This window comes from Euprymna scolopes, chromosome 43, assembly GCF_053919585.1.
Source record: "Euprymna scolopes isolate OS-2025 chromosome 43, ASM5391958v1, whole genome shotgun sequence".
NCBI classification, from domain to species: Eukaryota; Metazoa; Mollusca; class Cephalopoda; order Sepiida; family Sepiolidae; genus Euprymna; species Euprymna scolopes.
This window is the reverse complement of record NC_136524.1, coordinates 22,791,917-22,810,705: the sequence shown is the minus strand read 5'-3', so window position 1 is coordinate 22,810,705 and position 18,789 is coordinate 22,791,917. Positions and strand designations below refer to the sequence as shown.

The window sequence follows — 18,789 nt, the reverse complement described above, 5'->3', positions numbered from 1 at the left end:
TTTTAAAAATAAACTATACCCCCCCCCCCCCATAATATTTTTTTAAAAATACTTTTACTTGTTTAATGTTTTTTTTGTGTTTTTAATAAAAGCGTTTATTATGTTCATAAACGAGACCGCATATTTTTTTTATATTAATATAAAAAGAATTTACTTATATACTGTCGTTTATCAAAGGGTAAAATCGATTTTTCTACCTCGCCGACTATGTTGTTTATTTAATTTATTTGGAATCGTTTATTTGGTAAAGAAAAGAAAAACAGAAAACAAACAAAAAACATGTCGAGTGTTACAGGAGAACGAGAAATAATGCCCGGTATATCACATCTTAGGGGGTCTTGATAATCGCTAAAAAATAGAAAATTAAAGAAATTACTGAGGGAGATTTGGTTTTAAAAAGAAAATAATAAATTTTAATATTTTTTAAAATATAATTTAGAGAGGGGGGGATAAAACCTATATCTCCCTTCGAAAAGCAACCAACAAAAAATGAAATTAAAAAGATTCTTGATAAACGATAGCGGAGTTTTCAATAAAATTGATGAATAAATTTATTTAGTGATTACTTTCTCTCTTAATGATTGATTTTAGAATTTTGAAGTAAAAATTAAAAAAATTAAAAATGAGTTAACGAGAGGTTAGCACATGGCATCTCTCGCGGCAAAAAAATATTTCACTTTTAATTTATTAGTTAATTTTTGCAAAATTTGACAGGACGACAATAAATGTTGATAATTGATAAAATCATAATTTTAAATAACGCATGAGTGCATTTGGTATGACAGAAAACAAAAACATAACAACAAAAAACTATCATAATTAAAAAACAAAACCAAAAGCGTAACGAAGAATCGAATCGCTCTTTTTAATTTTTGGGTTTTGTTTTTTATTATTGTTTTTATGACTCCAAAAAACATCGTTAAAATAAGAACAAAAAAAATTTGTAATTAACTTTGTATGAACATAATAAACGCTTTAAAATAAGTTAAACCACTAAGAACTTAGAAAATGAACACTTAGAAAATCGATTTTATATATAAAAAAAAAAAAAACATTAAACAAGTAAAAATATTTTTAAAAAAACATTGGGGGGGGGGGCTATAGTTTATTTTAAAAAACAATATCTCCTTCAAGAACGATCATAAAATATGTTTTCAATCGATATTTATTCAATACGGGACCAGTTTTCCTAATTAGCGAAAGGGGACGAGTTTTCCCGAGACGAGTTTTCCGGAGACGAGTTTTCCCGAGACGAGTTTTCCCGGGACGAGTTTTCCTAAATTCCTAATGATTACTATAATTCTGATACTGTGCATTCTTTATCCTTGAGTGACCTCTGGGCCTTGATAAGTGGTGACTCCTATGTAAAAAAAAAAAATAAATAAAAGTGATTTTTGGAATATGACATTTTCATTCCATGACAAGTGTATACATCATGAGGATTTTTCTGTGGTTTCTTTTTTTTAAATTCAATTTTAAATAGGAACCAAAAAAAAAAAAAAATTAACATCCCTACAAAGGTAGAATGGCTCATAACTGGGGAGGTATTTAACGTTAAATTTATACGCACAATTAATTACCTATCCTAAATTCTAAATTTTGTTTTTCTTTTTTAAAAAAAAAAAGGTAGAATCTCAATTTTCTTTGGATTTTCTTTTTAATTTCTTGCGTTCATGATTTCTTTTTAATTTAACAAACTTAATGTTTACCTGCTATGTATTGTATCCAAGATTTTGATAAAGTTATTTTGAGATTTTTCATCTATATTTTTTATATTTTTATCAGTCTGCAACACTGGTATCTCCAAATAGTCACTCACCCTTTTGGTACTGACCAGGTTCAACATTGCTTAACATTTAATGAGCTCACAAAACTGGCATCAATGTGATTATGCCGTACATATTATTACTAGTGGAAATAAATAGCAATATGCAATTTTCATTGTTTTTGGGAATGCATGCAATTGATAATAGAACCCTGTACCTAGATTTGACGAGTTTTTTTTTTTTATAAAATTTGACTAGAAATCCAATCCAAGAAACTAATTTTATATATTTAGTTTTGGCATAATATGATTCAATATTATTTAAAGACTTGCAGTGTCATATTTTGAAGAAGCTTGATTTCACCCACATACTGACTGATTTGTGTCTAATTTTGTGTTTGAGGTGGTAGAACATTCTTTGCAAATCTAGTTCATGTTGACCTATTTAAAAATGTACATTTGTATTGCACCACTATCTTCTTTCTGTATAGAAAAAGTCAGTTTTTGTTTGTTTCATTTTCCTTCAAAGTTCTCAGAAATCAAGGGTCCCTCTGCCTAGGGTTAACATTTGAACTTTATATGAAATGCATAGATATTTGAATGTTCCATTAATGTTCTTTATCTCTCTCACACACTGAGTTAGTAAAGAATTTGAGAACATAATTTTTTTTTTTTACATAGGCATCACCACATTATCAAGGCCAAGAGGCCACTCAAGGATAAGGGTTAAAGAGTGTACAGTAGAAATTGGACATTATAGTAATCATTAGTAATGAAAATTTGGTAAAGTTGATAACTTATATGGAACAGCTCATCAAGAACTTATTTACGTTAGACTTGAAGACAACCATATTGTAGTCAGCCGGAAAGCAAGAAAACGGAAGACAATTCCACAGGCGTGCAGTTCTAAGAAAAAAGCTTTGTTCATGGAATCTACGTTTAGGTTTAGGCACAGATAAAGAGTGGGGGGAATTATTGATAGTGTTTACAGCTAGACGAGTGTTTCTTGTGAAAGTTTTTTTTTCTTTCCCATTTAAATAGATTATAGAATACCTTTCTTGTGGTCTCTTGATCTTACTGGATTCCAGGACAAGAATTCATCTAGTCTGGTGGAGTACCCATCTTTGTGTTACTTGAGGTAACATCACTTGGAGAAAGATACACTGTTCCTTGTAAAAGCCAGTGTTGGTTAGCCACACTGAGGAGATCTTATTTGGGCAGCGAATACTATGTGTTTTTGAATATTTACTCTGAATTTACTTGTTGAGAAAAGTATCTTCATACCAGATTGTCCTGACAAACTCTTGTACAGACTTTAGACATTTAAGTGTCTAGTAGGCATTCATTTAATTTGTATTATTATTCATCGGAAATTACAAATAACCAATCCTCACCTAAAAAATTCAGAAATGTCATTTTAATAAGGGTTAAAATTTTTACAGAATCTAAAAACACTATTAAAATTTGAGTTATTTCTTTCACCAAAGTTATTGAAAACTTGTACCACAGAGACAATTTTCTAGCTATCAGTATAGCAAGGTTTTGCAAGGCATTTGTAATAGAATTTGGAGAGGACAGGTGCTAGCTCAGCAGAGCATATTTTTATTAAGGGATAAGACCTGGTCCACAGGCATTGAAGATGTCAAGTTTTTTTTATGATAGCCAGGATATAAAAAGGGGTGATGATCATTTAGTACAGTTTACGTGCACAATGAAAAATTTGCGGAGTTCAAATTTGATTTTAGAGCAAAAATGGAAAAGCAATTCATCCTTATCTGTTGTTGGAGAAGCGACTTCATCGTGAATGGATGGAAGAATGCTAGCTTGTCCATTGTTCATTACATTTTTATAGATTTTCACACAAGTTCCTAATTTCTGTACAATTAAAAGACGAGCATAATAAATAATCCCAAGCCGAATTTATAAATATTTAGGTTTCATCATATTTACCAAATATTTAGGTTTCATCATTTTCCTTTGTACCACTTTTTTCCAAATTATCTACTTGTTCTATTTTTTCCCTATTAATCCACTTGGCATTTTTTCCCATGCCATTATCTAAAATCATAGCGTATATCACAAATTAGTAGAAAAGACTCATCAAAGTGCTCAATCATGGCTTATATAAGTGTTAATATTATTTTATTATTGTATGTACTGCAAATACTAGGGTTTGTCCATCTGGTCATCCTGGGATTAGGAAAAACTTTGGCTTCTTCTTAATCCAAATAATCCTGTTTAAAGTAAAATGCTTAAAACCAGAAAGCAAAATGTGTCCTTTTGTGTCTGTCTTTTAAATATGTTTTTTAATTTTTCATTCAGATACACAGTTTTTTCCCCAAAAGATGGACAACCATGTATGGATCATGACAGGAGCAGTGGAGAGGTAAAATAAAAAACATTTATTTTTGGATATTGTTTCTGAATTTTTGTGGTGAGAATTAATATGTATTATGTGGTTATTGTCCATTATGTCCCTCTATATTAACAAAAGTAAAGAAAAATTGCCCTCACTTTTTCTGAGATCAGCTGGTATGGAGCCCAAAATAGAGGAAAATCAACCAAAAACTAACATTATCAATACAATTGCCCATTAAAACACTCTAAAAGGGGGTTAATTGGTGGTTGGTAGTTAGGATTTATGTGTCAGTATAATTTACTAACAGTTTTGGGCTGTTTTGAGTTTTGTCAGGCCAGTAATAGGTAAAAAACGAGCTAAAAAATGACTGAAATTGGCATAAAATTACTGTAAACGAGTCTTATGATAGTGTTTTGTCCCAAAACACCCACAAAATGGTATGAATGTGGTAAGATGATGTAGGCCAGCACAATATAGACCAGTGTTTAACTCTAATTTGACTGAACATTGTAATGAACCAACTTTTTTATCAATTTAATAAAACATTTTCTATACAGTCTAGAAAGAGGATTTGATATCGAGTTGTTGTTTGAATCTACCGCTTTGCATTTATCAACATAAATCTCCGATTCCTTTCTTAAAGAGTCCATTTCCCCTGAACTCAAACATCAACAATTTGTTTAGGTCGTACATCGTGTCTTGCATCCGAGAGTATTGCCAGTAATGTTGTGAGAGCAGGAAATGATGAAGGTGATCAACTTTGTAGGACTCTCCGCCATTGATCAGATGACTTATATACCCTAGGTACCATTACTTTGTTTCCAGAAGACAGCACACATTTTTTTTTTTTTTTTTTTTTGTAAGCAGCTGAAATGCTCGGTGGCTCAGATTCGCAGGAGATAAGTGATGCAATAGCTCTCACACCAGCGTTTGGTAAGTTTACGGTGGTAGTGGAACAGTTTTCTAAGTCGTTAGACAGATGCAGAAATTTTCCAACTTATCTCCATAAGAAATGCTGTTTTGTCAGAATAAATTGGGTTGCTAAGATTTTAATTTCATTTTATTTTTGTTGTTTATTGTTTTGTTTTTTAGGAGGATATAATCTTTAAAATGCCCCCTCACCCTCCCCTTCTAGATTATATTTTAAAAATATTAACATTTATTTTCTTTTGAAGGATGGGGACTCTTTTAAGAATTATCTCATTCAGTATTTTCTTTAATTTTCTATTTTTGAGTGATTATCAAGATTTGCAAAATGCGATCTCCTCATTTTTTCGACATTTTTTCGTGTTCTCATGTAACACTCGATACTACTTGTTTGGACTGGATAAACGCTTTAAAATAAGTTAAATCACTAAAAACTTACAAAACTAGGTAGAAAATGAATGCTTAAAAAATCGATTTTATCTTTTTTAAAATAACAGTAAAAATATATTTTTTAAACATTATGAGGTGTATTCTTTTTTAAAAACAATATCTCCTTCAAGAATGGTCATAAAATTTATTTTCAATAACTATTTATTGAATAATGACTGAGTTTTCCTACCTACCAAAAATGGACGAGTTTTCCGTGGATGAGTTTTGTATGAAAAAGTTTTCCGGGCACCATACATGATATAGATTTTTCTTTATTTTTTATCTTTAATATAAAGTGAATTCTGGACAAGAATTTGAATATTTCAGGCTATTATTTCCTTTTTTTTGTTTTTTTCTTTTTTTTTTATTGCATTTTCACCCCAAACAAGGCACATTGCCACTTTGGTGTAGGGGGCTACTATCAGGGGCAACAACTACTGGGGCACTATGTTGGGATTTGGGTAGCAAGAAGTCGGTTCATGTTACACTTGAACTTCTGCATGTCAGTACAGTTGGGGAAGCAGTGACCTGGAATGCAATTCCAGAGTCTAGCGGTTCTGGGGAAGAAACTACTGGAGTAGAAAGATCTTTTACATTTAGGGATCTCTACAGTGTGGGGGTGGGATTTAGCCGCCTGTCAGGTTTGTTGAGGGTGTCTACGTCGTGGGGGCACAAGTGTCTGCAGTTCGCCAGAGCATTCACCATTAAAATACTTGTAGAACAGGCAGAGGGATGCAACGTTTCGTCGATGGAACAGAGGCTGAAGCTTAGATGCCAGTTCAGGGCCTATCAGATTGGCGACTCTCTTTTGAACCTTGTCTAGGAGCGAGAGACTAGTAGCAGATGCACCAGCCCAAATGTGACAGCAATACTCCATACATGGGCATTTCAGGTGTTAGTAGTTTTACAATGTTTTGGCCAATATAATCTTCAACCCTCTCCGGGTATATATTGGCAATGACTCTTATTGGTAATTGGTGTATGGTGTAAAGAATTGGTTTTTGTTCTTTTTTCCAACAAACCATAGTCGTTAGAATTCAAAATATATGTAGAGTGGTGCCCAGAAAACTTGTCTATGAAAAACCTGTCCACGGAAAACTCGTCCATTTTTGCTATAAGTTGAACCACTAAAAACTTCCAAGGCTGGGTAGAAAACAAATACTTAAAAAATCAATTTTATTTTTTTAAAACAACATTAAACAAATAAAAATATTTAAAAAAAAAAAAATTATGGGGTGTGTTTTCAATCGATATTTATTCAATAAGGGACCAGTTTTCCTACCTAGCAAGAATGAACAAATTTTCTGTAGACGAGTCTTCCTAAATTCCTGTTTATTTATGGAATGGAAAGAGCATTTTCGTTTCCATTTCTGTATTAATTCAGGTCTGTACTAATTTGATATAATGTTTCTGAATTTTTGAGTTGAAGATTGACCTCTATTCGCAAGTGGCTTTGATAAATGGTAACTTATTAATTAGTAGGACTAGGACAACAGCATATTCTTTTCATTGTTTTGACTCTCGAGTGTGTATCTGTTATCTTATATGCTTTTATATAGAGTGATGTGGTTCTTGGTTGATTAACTGTGTCTTACTGGTCAGATATATACTCGAGAGTCAAAACAATGGAAAGAATATGCTGTTGTCATAGCCCTACTCATTAGTAAGAAAAAATTTAAAACATCTTTACATCATAAATATCTAGTGAAAACAAATACTAGGAATAAATACTTGCTATTTTTACAAAATAGCTGTTTTTGGTGATGCATACCATGAAGCAAAACGATTTTTGTCCATAATTCTTCCTATATTAAAAAAACAATGTATGATGTTTGTACTTGGACAAAAGAAAATCATATTTCCAAAATCAAATAAATTGATCAAATAGCTTATTTTTATGAAGAAAATCATTTTTAAATGATTGGTTGGAATTCATAATCATTGAAACATAAATCTAGCAAGTTTGAATTATTGAGTTATCTCTATTTTTTAAATTGTTTTCAAGATAGCGAGATGGTCACTCCTTGTATACTCATAAAATTTGATTTTCTTTTTTTTTAAATAAAAGTACTTGATCAATCAAAAATATATTTTCGCTTATGTACATCATACAGATTTTTCTATAGTTTTGTTTTTTTAATATAAGGTGAATTCTGGACAAGAACTAACAAAACAAATGCTCTGAAAACAAAAGGCATTTATAATATTCTAAACAACAGGACAGATTTTTAGAGCTTTTATTTATAAACTATAATTTCATTGCAGATTATTCTAAAATAAAAAAAAAGAGGCCACGGTGACCTATTTTATTTTATTAAAATCTAAACTTTCCATGCATTTTTAAAACATAATTTTTAATTTAAAGACAAATATGGCACGAGTGGATAAAAAAAAAAAATAATTGTACAAAGGTAAAATATAGATGAAAATCTTCCAATGATTGTATTAAAATCTTGGATGCAATACATAAGGAGAAAGCATTTAGATGTTTGTCATGGTGCCCGGAAAACGAATTTAGGAAAACACGTACCCGGAAAACTTGTACCAGGAAAACTCCCCCCCCCCCTTTTTGCTAGGTAGGAAAACTGGTCCCTTATTGAATAAATATCGATTGAAAACACATTTTATTACCGTTCTTGAAGGAGATATTGTTTTTAAGAGACTATGCACCCCATAATATTTTAAAAAATTATTTTTAACTCTTGCTTAAAAAAAATAACTTGATCACGGAGTCAAGATACGAAAAACGAAACCAAATATTTATTTTTAAAAAATACTCTAGTTTTAACACTTTTTGTGTCATTATGAAACAAAAATAAAGAAAACACATATATTCAAAGAAAGCAGTTATTTTATTTAGAATAATTACTTCAGTTTAAATAATTCTTATATTATTACAAAACAACAAAAAAGAAAACATGGTGTTATGTAATTTTGGTATCGCACTGAAATAATGTTATTATTTCGAAAGCTATTCTTAACATTGGGAGGGTAGGGTATCGTTTAAAAGTCATTTCGAGGGTACTTGTACAGTATGCAAACGGCGGCTATTGTTAGGGGGCGATAACTCCAATTTGTTCTTGATCAAATAACGCAGCAAATAAGTAACAAACAAGATTTTTTTCCAAACAGAAAAATATTTGAAAACCAAAACATTTATTGTGTAAAAATATATCAATATATAATTGTAAAAACATTTAATTAAAAGTCTCCGTCGAAATATAATTTAATAAAACAATTTTGTAATAAAAATAACATTAGATTTTTATAAAATAAAATAGCTTTTCTTTTTTTTTTTGAACATTAACAAATAAATAATTAAATGAAACATCTTTTTGAATTAAAGCAACTTTGAAGGGTCAACAAAAAAATAATAATTTAACTGTTTTTTGACAGAGACGCACCACATGGTGACAGTTTAGAAAAGATATGGCCGTGCGCATACTGCAGAAGTGTTATTTTATGAGCAAAAAATGTGTTAAAACTAAATTAATTTTTCGGTAATTCACGGGGAACATGGACCGTGCATAAATTGTGTTTTTATTTAATGATTACTCCCACAAAGCGTTTTCTTTCACTTTCTTCATGACTTTATTTTTCATCGTGCATGTATTTATTTTATTTTTTGGAATTTTTTCTCTGTGTGAATTTGATTTATACTTTTATTTAGTGCTTGTTTTTATTTTATTTTTATTTCATTTTATTTTAATTTTTTTCTTATTTTCTCCACTAAATATTTTTTTGTTAAATTATTTTTTCATACATATTCAAATAATGTTCCCCCCCCCCTCTCTTTTTTTGGCCTCAAATAGTACCTTCAAAAAGTTTTCATGATTAAATAAACCAAAGAAAACCTTTTGCGCATGCGCTTTGGATGAGCAATCATTAAATAAAAACACTTTATGCAGGGTCCACGTTTCCCGTGAATTACCAATTTTTCTAAATAAAATATTTGTTTTATTATTTGATAATACAAAGTGTTTTCTTTTTGTTTGTTTCATAAATATATGATTTCGTTTTTCATGTCTTCCATTTAGTTTCGTTACATAATCAACCGTATCCACTTCTGGTAGATTGATTTTTTTCCGAGCAGTGATCTTGGACATTACTTTAAAATATACAAATTTATTTTCTTTTGGAGGGGGGGGGGCTCGTTTTAAAACCATATCTACCTCAGTATTTACTTTAATTTTCAGACATTTTTTGTTCAAAATTATTTACCAAGTAATGGCGAGTGCAAGATTATTTCTTTTTAACTAAATAAAAACTTTTTAAAATAAGTTTAAACACCAAAATCTTACAAAGCTAGGTAGAAAACGAAAACTTAGAAAAATCAATTTAATTTTTTTAAAACAGTAAACAAGTAAAAATATTTAAAAAAATATTATGGGATGTGCATTATTACCTAAAAATATACAAATTTATTTTATTTTGGAGGGTGGGGTACTCATTTTAAAAGTATATCTACCTTAGTATTTTCTTTAATTTTCTATTTTTGAGCAATTATCGAGACTCCTAAGACATGATCCTCTTATGTCAGACATTTTTTGTTCATAAGTAACACTTGACATTACTTTTTTTTTAACTAAATAAACTCTTTAAAATAAGTTGAAACACCAAAAACTTTCAAAGCTAGGTAGAAAACGAAAACTAATTTAATTTTTTTTTTTAAAACAACAGTAAACAAGTAAAAATATTTTTTAAAAATATTATGGATGTGTATTCTCTTTTAAAAATAATATCTCCTTCAAGAACGGTCATAAAATGTGTTTTCAATCGATATTTATTCAATAAGGGACCAGTTTTCCTACCTAGCAAAAAGGATTGAGTGTTCCGGGGTCGAGTTTTCTTAAATTCATTTGTCATATTTGAAAAAAAAAAAAAATTATTGGTTCATGTATCCGCCCCCAAGAAAATACTTTATTTTTAGTTAATTATGTGTGAACATCCTAAAAAACTTGGGGAAAACAATTATTTTAAAATTTACAATAGGAGATCAGTTTTTCATATAAATTTAATGTAAAATGATTATTCAATTCTGGCCCAGTACCTGGACAAATAACATTTTATGGGCATATAACGAGATTGTTTTTAATGGGAAATAAATTGTGAAGGTTTTGTAAGGCTGAATGCCAATAAGCAATCTCTTAATCCTATCACAAACCTTAAATTTAGGTGGCAACCCTGTTCCCCCTAAAAAAAAACTCCAAGAACATGTATTCATCTAAAATTTAACTAAAACATAGTTCAAATGCTATCTGGTTAGAAAGTGTGATTATTTTACATTAGATTTATATACTAAACTGATCCCCCACTCTAAATTCTAAAAAGTTTTTTCTCTACTATATTATTATTTTCAAGAAACATTCAAAGCAAAAAACTTGTCTTGGTAAAACGAGTAAATCATAGGAAAAAATAAATTCAGTAACAAAAAATTAGGACCCTTCAAGATGGCAGGGCTAAGATCTTTTCCCTCTGGTTTTAAATAGGTACCACTCCTCGCTCCTATTTAAAATAATTTACTGTATAGTTTTCAAGCTATTAAAATTTTTTGGTGCTTCTATATTATTGGGATGAGATTTTGTAGTCGATAAATGGAGTTTTCAAATAAAAAAAATAATGGTTTCAACTAATTTTTTTGTCAATTCTAATAAGTTATAATGGTAGCTTCCAAATTATGCAGTCAAAATTACCTAAATATTACTGAATTATTAAAAAAACAACTTTAATCATGTTAGCAGGTGCTGCCATCTTTGTTTAATTTGAATGCAAAATTACCTCCCTGTTGAACTCTCCTGTGTTTCACGATTGTTTTCATCAAATTCTATTTTTTATTTTCTTTAATAAAAAATTTTCTACCTTATCAATTTTTGTAATTTTTGGATATAATCATCTTAAAAATATGAAAATATATAGATACCGTTGTTTTCATGTGAAATTCAGTTTTACGATTTCCAAAAATCTTGTCCTAATTTTGTAGAAGTGCCAATTTTTTCTTTGGTAGACAAGGAGCTAGACTCCCTTTTCTTTATTTTTAAACAGTTTTTTTTAATTAATTTTTTTTTATGGAAATCCATCCAGACAAGGCATGAAGTCACTTGATGTAAATAGCTAACAACAACGAAAGTGCCTATTGACCTTAGTATTATAAAGACTAAGGCTATAGCTAGGTAGGAAACATTCAGTAGAATGAAGTTACTGGAATATGAAGCTATATTATTGTGAAATGTCGGTGATTCCTATTAGCGATCTCCTTGTCATGTATGGGTCAATCCTCGGTCATGGACGGTGTGACCTGTGCTCACCTTTCGCAAGGATTCTTCACAAGGTATCTCAGTGTAGTAAGATCCGTCAATCGATTTGGTCGTAATCACTGTCACCTTTGGATTGATAAGTCACTGCTTCGTTGATCTGTCACACTGGAAATGAATCAATTTCATGCACACAAAAGAAAGACAGACTCGATTATATCTATTCTACTGGTTAATTCAAGATACATGTACAAAATATAAACTTATATACAAGTTCAGTTGTTGATGTTGACAAAACTCTACTGAGTCCGAATTAGATTAATTAACTTAACTTCTATTAAAAATTATAAACTTTGAAAATTGACTTTATTTGCTTGAAAACAACAGAATAAATATTTAAATACTCATTTTAAAATATTAAGAGTGGGACTTGATGATGTTCAGTATGACTGTCTTGGTTTTCATTCAAGTACTGCCCTTTTAACTGTTATAACTGAGCAGATGTCGGTTTATAGATAACTAGCATGGGTGTGCGGTGTTGCCTGGGTATTTGGAGGTGTATGTTGAGCAAAAAAAAAAAAAAAAAAAAGCGGTCAATTTTTTTAAACTTTGATCCCTATTATAACCTTTTAAAATTTATTGTTTTGGGCTCAAATCAAGTTATTAAGTTAGATCAGTGTCCAAGGAACTATATCTAAAATTTCAAATGTTTAGACTCAAAATTGTCAGAGGAGTTTGGTAGAGTTCTCAAAGGTCAACTCATTGAACTTTGACCCCTTAATCGCCAAATTACTGGCCGAAAACTGATCACATCGATTTTCCCAAATCTCAGTACCCTGTATATCAAATTTTGAGTCTGTAGACTTAAAATTGACAGTTATTACGTATGGAAATGTACACACACAGACACACACACAGATACACAGACATGTTCACTTTTATAGATATATAGATTTGGGAGAGAGTATGGTTATTGCACTTAAGATTTCTACAAAATCTTCAGGGTTCTGGTACTAATTGTAAAATTCTTGAATTAATTTTTTTTTCTGATTAAAGCTTGTGAGTAACTCTAGGTGGTGTCGCCTCATTTTCTTTTCCCCATTGTTTCTTCTCTATATCAAATTATCTTCCAGAGAATATTATTTTGAACATTAATATCTATGCTAAATGATACCACTATTTATTTTGGTGTTGCTTTTTTGCCCATCTCCCTTAGATCAGTTGAAATATACAGCTAATCAAGAAGTTGACCTGGGTTCAGTTGTGGATTGGGGTATCAAATGGCTTGTTTTATTTAATTCTGTTAAGAGTAAACTCGTGTCTTTCAATTGTAGGCATATCCTTTTTTTTTTTTTGCTAAGATTCTCAAGGAGAAATTGACTTGAAAACTTCTTGGTCTTCCTTTATGATCAAATTCATACATTAGGTCCATTACTCTTTCTGCTTCCCATAAAAGTAGGTCCTCTTCATCATTCTAAATACATTCTCACACCTGAAACTATTTTTATTTCTACAAATTTATTATTAGACCATCGCATAAAGCGTACTGTTGTCATAATTGAGCTAGTGAATCTCTGTCCCATCCAAGGGTACTTGGTAAGGTGCAGAAAGTATCTGTAATTTGATTGGATTGAATTGATTTGACAGATTTCTTCTAGGCAGCCTATCTTACAAAAGTGATGTTGCTAGTCTTAGTCTTTTTTATAAACACTATTATGGCACGTGTTCTCATAGAATTATGTGATTTATTTCCAGCTTCTTTTATTCCAGCTGATTTGACTTATTGGTCTCTGTCAATTCACTATTTTGAGAACTCATTGTAATGTGACGTAACCGTCCGAGGGAGCGATTGGGATCCCCATTGGGGGGAGGCTGAGGCTCCCGAAACACTGGAGAATGCGCAGGCGACAACAACCAAACCTTGCTGAAAGAAAGATTTGAGTTATAAATTTTATTGTTTAGTATAAATGACAACTTGATGTCACTTTGAGAGACATAACGGAACATAATTTCGTTTCCGATGCCAACAAGTGCTGACTCAGGATTGTTTGGTTTTTGAGGGCAGTACCAGACCGAGAGGTCATGAGTTAACCTTTTGATTGTGAGAAACAGCCCCGCAATCGCAGGCACAGACTGAGTAAGATAGGGGATTCCCCTGAGGTGACGTAATTAGTGATGATTAGTCCAGGCAACAACCCGGCCTACCCTGTCACCTTAATACATAAACGGGTCCCTGCGCCAAAATCGGCAGTTGAAGCTGAAATTTGAGAGAAATCAAATACAATCGAAGAGTCGTCCCCCTCCCCTCTCTTCACGAACCGTCACCACCACAAAACCAAGAGTAATTAATCTAATTCGGACTCAGTAGAGTTTTGTCAGACCCCACCCATGTTTTAAAGTAATTATTCTTAAATTTTGTAAAATTCATTGATAATAAAACAAGTGATTTATACCAAACATGGTACAATTTTAATGTGCTAAAGTTAAAGAAAATTTTATTTCAAAGTTTTATTTCATTAAAAGCGATCTTTGCGACTCATGAGGAACAAATGTCTGCTTTTAACCTAATTCTTTGGGGTGGGGTTTAAAAAATTAAAAAAATACTAATTTTCCCTACCACTAACCCTAAGTCTAAATGTTAGCAAGCCCTAAATTTAGGGTTAATGATAGAGTAGGTCATTATTTTTTTTGTTTAATTTTCAGGAATGAAGCCCCCCCCCCCTCAACAATTAAACAGCAAGTGGACATTTTTCAAGTAGTTTTATTTTTACATCTATATATATATATAAAAAAGCGAAAATATATGTGTGTATGTTTGGATGTCTGCTAAAAACTTTTGACAGACGCGAAAAAATTCACAAACTCGGTATCACAAGCTCCATCCTTTGCTTGAAAAATATCGAAAAATTGGCCAAAAACGTTAACTTTTTCACCTCGAAATCGACAATTTTCGACAGGGGGGGGGTCAACAAAAACGGTTCTCTCGTGACAATGACCGATTCTACGCATGCGTCAGATGACGTCGTGACCTGATTTACTTCAAATAGTTGAAAAACCAAACAAATTTCATGTACATTGTGTTAGCTCAGTTGGTTAAGGCCTTGGTTCATTATCTAAATGTTTTGGGTTCGAATCGTGTGAGATGTTTGGGTTTTTTTTTTTGGTTTTTTTTTTTCAATTTTTTAAATTTAAATATTGAACCAGTGTTATTTAAGCCATTTTTCATGTAACGTTCGTTTTTCTGCTTTTTTTCTTTTTTACTTCGCTTATTCTTAGTGACACCTAAAAACACCCGGGTACCCACCGATTTTTTAATTTTTAATATCGAAACAGGCTTATTTAAGCCATTTTTCACTTGTTTGTTTTTCTGTTTTCATCATTCGTTTGCCTTACGTTTTTTTTTTGTGTTTTTTTTTATTGTTTGATCGATGTGTATAGCGGGGAAAACAGTAACTGGCTTCCGCAACTTGACGTTATCGCACCTGCTAATTTCTGTTTATAAACGTCAATTTAACACACTTATCAATTTATCTGTTCCCGTGGTCGAGATGGTTAGGTCGCAGGGTATTTTTTTCCATTTCCTTTCCACCTCCGCGTCAAACATTCGGGGTTTAAGCCTACCTTTATACTAAAACTATTTTTTTTCTTTTACACCTCCAAACAACCGGCCAACGTTTTTTTTTTTTTTTTTTTTTTTTTAACAGGGTTGTTTTAATCTACCCAACCACCAATGCACACCTCCAAACACCCGGGCAACGCTGGGTACCCCCGCTAGTCTAATATAAATTATTGTTGAGTTATTTCCCTTTTTAATTGTTTTTTTTTTTTTAAATGGCAGACATCGCAATCACACTTCAGATACTCATAAACTTTGACTTTTTTTCTTTAAAAATAAAACTACTTGATCGATTTATGTGATCTTTGGAATATGATATTTTCGTTTCACACAGATACATACATCATACAGATTTTTCTTTAGTTTTGTTTTTAATGTAGGGTGAATGCCAAACAACAACCTCCTTCTTCTCTTATAAAAATCATTTACAATTATTTGCAATTTTATCAGTTCTTATGTTTTTATTCTTTTAGGGAGTTGGTCCGCAGGAATACACTTTGATTAAAATGGCGCTTATGGAACCATTTCCAAGCAAACTAAGGTAAATTTACAATTATCTCTCATACCTTAACTGGAGAGATTTGTGAAAAGACTGGAAAAACATTTAAACATAAAAAGAAATAGAAATCAATTCAGAGATTTTCAGCCACAGTACAGGGCAATATTTAAGCATTGTGATGGGTCAAGAACCATGAAATAATCTGCAGGCAACAGAAGCAACTGTTATATTCCGGCAAGTAGACAGCAGATCTAATCCAAGCCGATCATATACTCCAGAGGGGATAGGATTTTGGCAAGGAATATCTTTACCCCTATAAATTTTTTTTTTTTTTTTTTGTATTCATATTAAAAATTATTTTTTCTATTCAAAAAGAAAATATAATTTTGTTATATATGGGTTGTGGAATTGCATGCATCTGCAAAAGATCTAGCTAATTTGCATATTCTTTTAAACATTCATTTTAATTCCCTATTTGTTTTTTTGGTTTTCTTATGAGATGATCATCTTCAGATAATTATTATGTGTAATTATATAAGATTTATACTTGTGCAATATTTGCATAAAAAGATTATAGTAAATGCAAACCTCTTTCTATATATATATTTATGTATGCATATATATATTTAAAAAATTTTGCCTACCAAACTACTGTCAGTTTTTCGGTCTACAGATATGAAACAACATATAGGGTATTCAAACCTATGCGGAACTTTATATTTGGGTTTTAGCCAGGGAAAATCAATGCAAAAGTGTAAAAATTAAAGAAATTAATTTGCTAGGTGAAGGTTGAACGACAGCATTACGAATATGCATGCGTAACATAGTAGCTATTGGTTCATGTTTTAATTTTCAGCCTTGCAGCAAACGTGTCTTTATAGTTCAGGCATTAGAGTCAAAGGAAAAAGTAAATTGTAAGCTAAATGTTTTAGTTTCAATTCTCGGTGGTGGCACACAAGTCATTTTTTTTAAAAACTTTTTAAATCATTACTATATATTGGGTTCAATATAATAATAAATATGAAATCTGCATTAATCAAAATATCATATTTAAACGTATTTTACGACCAGGCAATGCTGGGCGGCCTACTAGTATAGTATATATCTATATGTATATCATGATCTTGCTAACTCTAGCAAACACTAGGGACCTGTATTCCAAGTGGGAATGAATCATTACCTTCTAGAGCCTAGTCAGCAGATGCTATTCATGCAAAATTTGGTAGCACATGCAACACATAAGGCTTCCTATTAATCCTGTCCGATATATGACAAGTGGTTGTTGAACCTGAAATTGCTAGATATTGTTACTCCCAGATAGTTTGACATTTTGAGAATGGCAAAAATGTGTCTTCAAACCAAATCCCATGGACAGGAACAGACGAGATATCTAGAGGACAATAACATGACTGTTTTTGCTGGATTGAACAGCATATTCCAGTCCCCTGCCTACTCAGATGCAAAAACAACCTGTGACTGCAGGTATACCAATGCTATGTAAGGGTTTAGGTGTGACACAAATTTTTGTGTCATAGAAATAAGCAGCTGTATAACAATGAGGTATCAAAATGATGAATTGATGGAGACCACTAGACTAACAAATCAAACGAGCTGGAACAAAGGAAGCAGGGAATAGATCAGACAATTCTGAAGTACATAAGTGCCATAATAATATAGAAAAGCCTGAGACTAGCAACATGTCTGAGAGAGGGATTGTAGAGAAGAAGAAAGGGTGGGGCTAATTAAAGTGCAGATATGTTTCTGCACTTTATCAAAAGCCTTCAAATGGGACAGGGATTTACTAGCCCAAATATGGCAGCAATACTTCATACATAGTGTGATACTAGATTTGTAGAGATAAAAATTATCTCAGGTGTGAGAAAGTGTTAACTTTAACAATTAATTTGAAATAAGGTATTTTAGTCTCACCATTAGTGTGAGAAATAAATCTTTTACATTTATTAATTTTGGAGAAATGTTTGAGATGTTTTTCTTTTTCCTCATTTAGTGTTTTGGCTGGAAGGAAAGTGTTTTTGGTAGCAGCAACTCTTCGTCCTGAAACCATGTATGGACAAACAAATTGTTGGATTCGTCCCGATATGAAATACATTGCATTCGAAACAATTGACAAAGAAGTTTTTGTTTGTACACATCGTGCAGCAAGAAATATGAGTTACCAGGGAATTACACAAGAAAATGCAAAAGTGAATATTCTCTTGGAGTTCATTGGACAGGTGAGTTTTTTTTTTTAACATTTCTCTCATTTTCTTCTCTTTTTGCCTTCTGTCTCTTTCTTTTGCCTTCTGTCTCTTTCTTTTGCCTTCTGTCTCTTTCTTTTGCCTTCTGTCTCTTTCTTTTGCCTTCTGTCTCTTTCTTTTGCCTTCTGTCTCTTTCTTTTGCCTTCTGTCTCTTTCTTTTGCATTCTCCCTTTTAGTTTAATATTCACAATTGTAGCTAAAGGTAAAATGTAAAATAATGAATGAAAGAAACTTTTTTAAAACACAATAAAAAAGCAACATGAATATTGGACAGATTCTTGTATCCTTAAATATTATGGCTGTCATTGTAAGCAAGTTTTCGAAGGAAATCTTAAATCTTAATAATATTGTATACAATTAATTATAAGCTATGTATAGATTGCAAAAATATAATTGCTTATAATTGACTAGCAGAGAGACTTGACGTTAGCTAGGATTGAATGAGGATCAATAAATGTTTCACACTTTCAATAAATACTTTTGTTAATGAAATCTATGAAATCGGCCATTTTTTAATCAAATTGATTGATTGCCCACTCCAATAGGGTACCCATCACAAGAGATGGAGAAGAAGCTCACATGCATCCTTACAGTGATTTAGTTCACAAAACGTTGTAGTGTACATTGCATTGTAGAGAAGCGTCTATTGATTTTTATACAATTATTTATTTGCTTGAATTAATGC

At 31.4% G+C, this 18,789-nt stretch overlaps 1 protein-coding gene across 2 annotated transcripts in view; it reads left to right on the top strand.

Moving 5' to 3' along the window:
- Positions 1 to 18,789, top strand: part of LOC145268233 (leucine--tRNA ligase, cytoplasmic-like) — a 310,979-nt gene that overhangs the window by 85,878 nt on the left and 206,312 nt on the right. For both annotated transcript variants that reach the window (XM_080123554.1, XM_080123555.1), the window contains exons 8-10: positions 4,088 to 4,151; positions 15,821 to 15,888; positions 17,855 to 18,080. In XM_080123554.1, the coding sequence (XP_079979680.1) occupies positions 4,088 to 4,151; positions 15,821 to 15,888; positions 17,855 to 18,080 (358 nt within the window). The remainder of the gene's footprint in view (positions 1 to 4,087; positions 4,152 to 15,820; positions 15,889 to 17,854; positions 18,081 to 18,789) is intronic.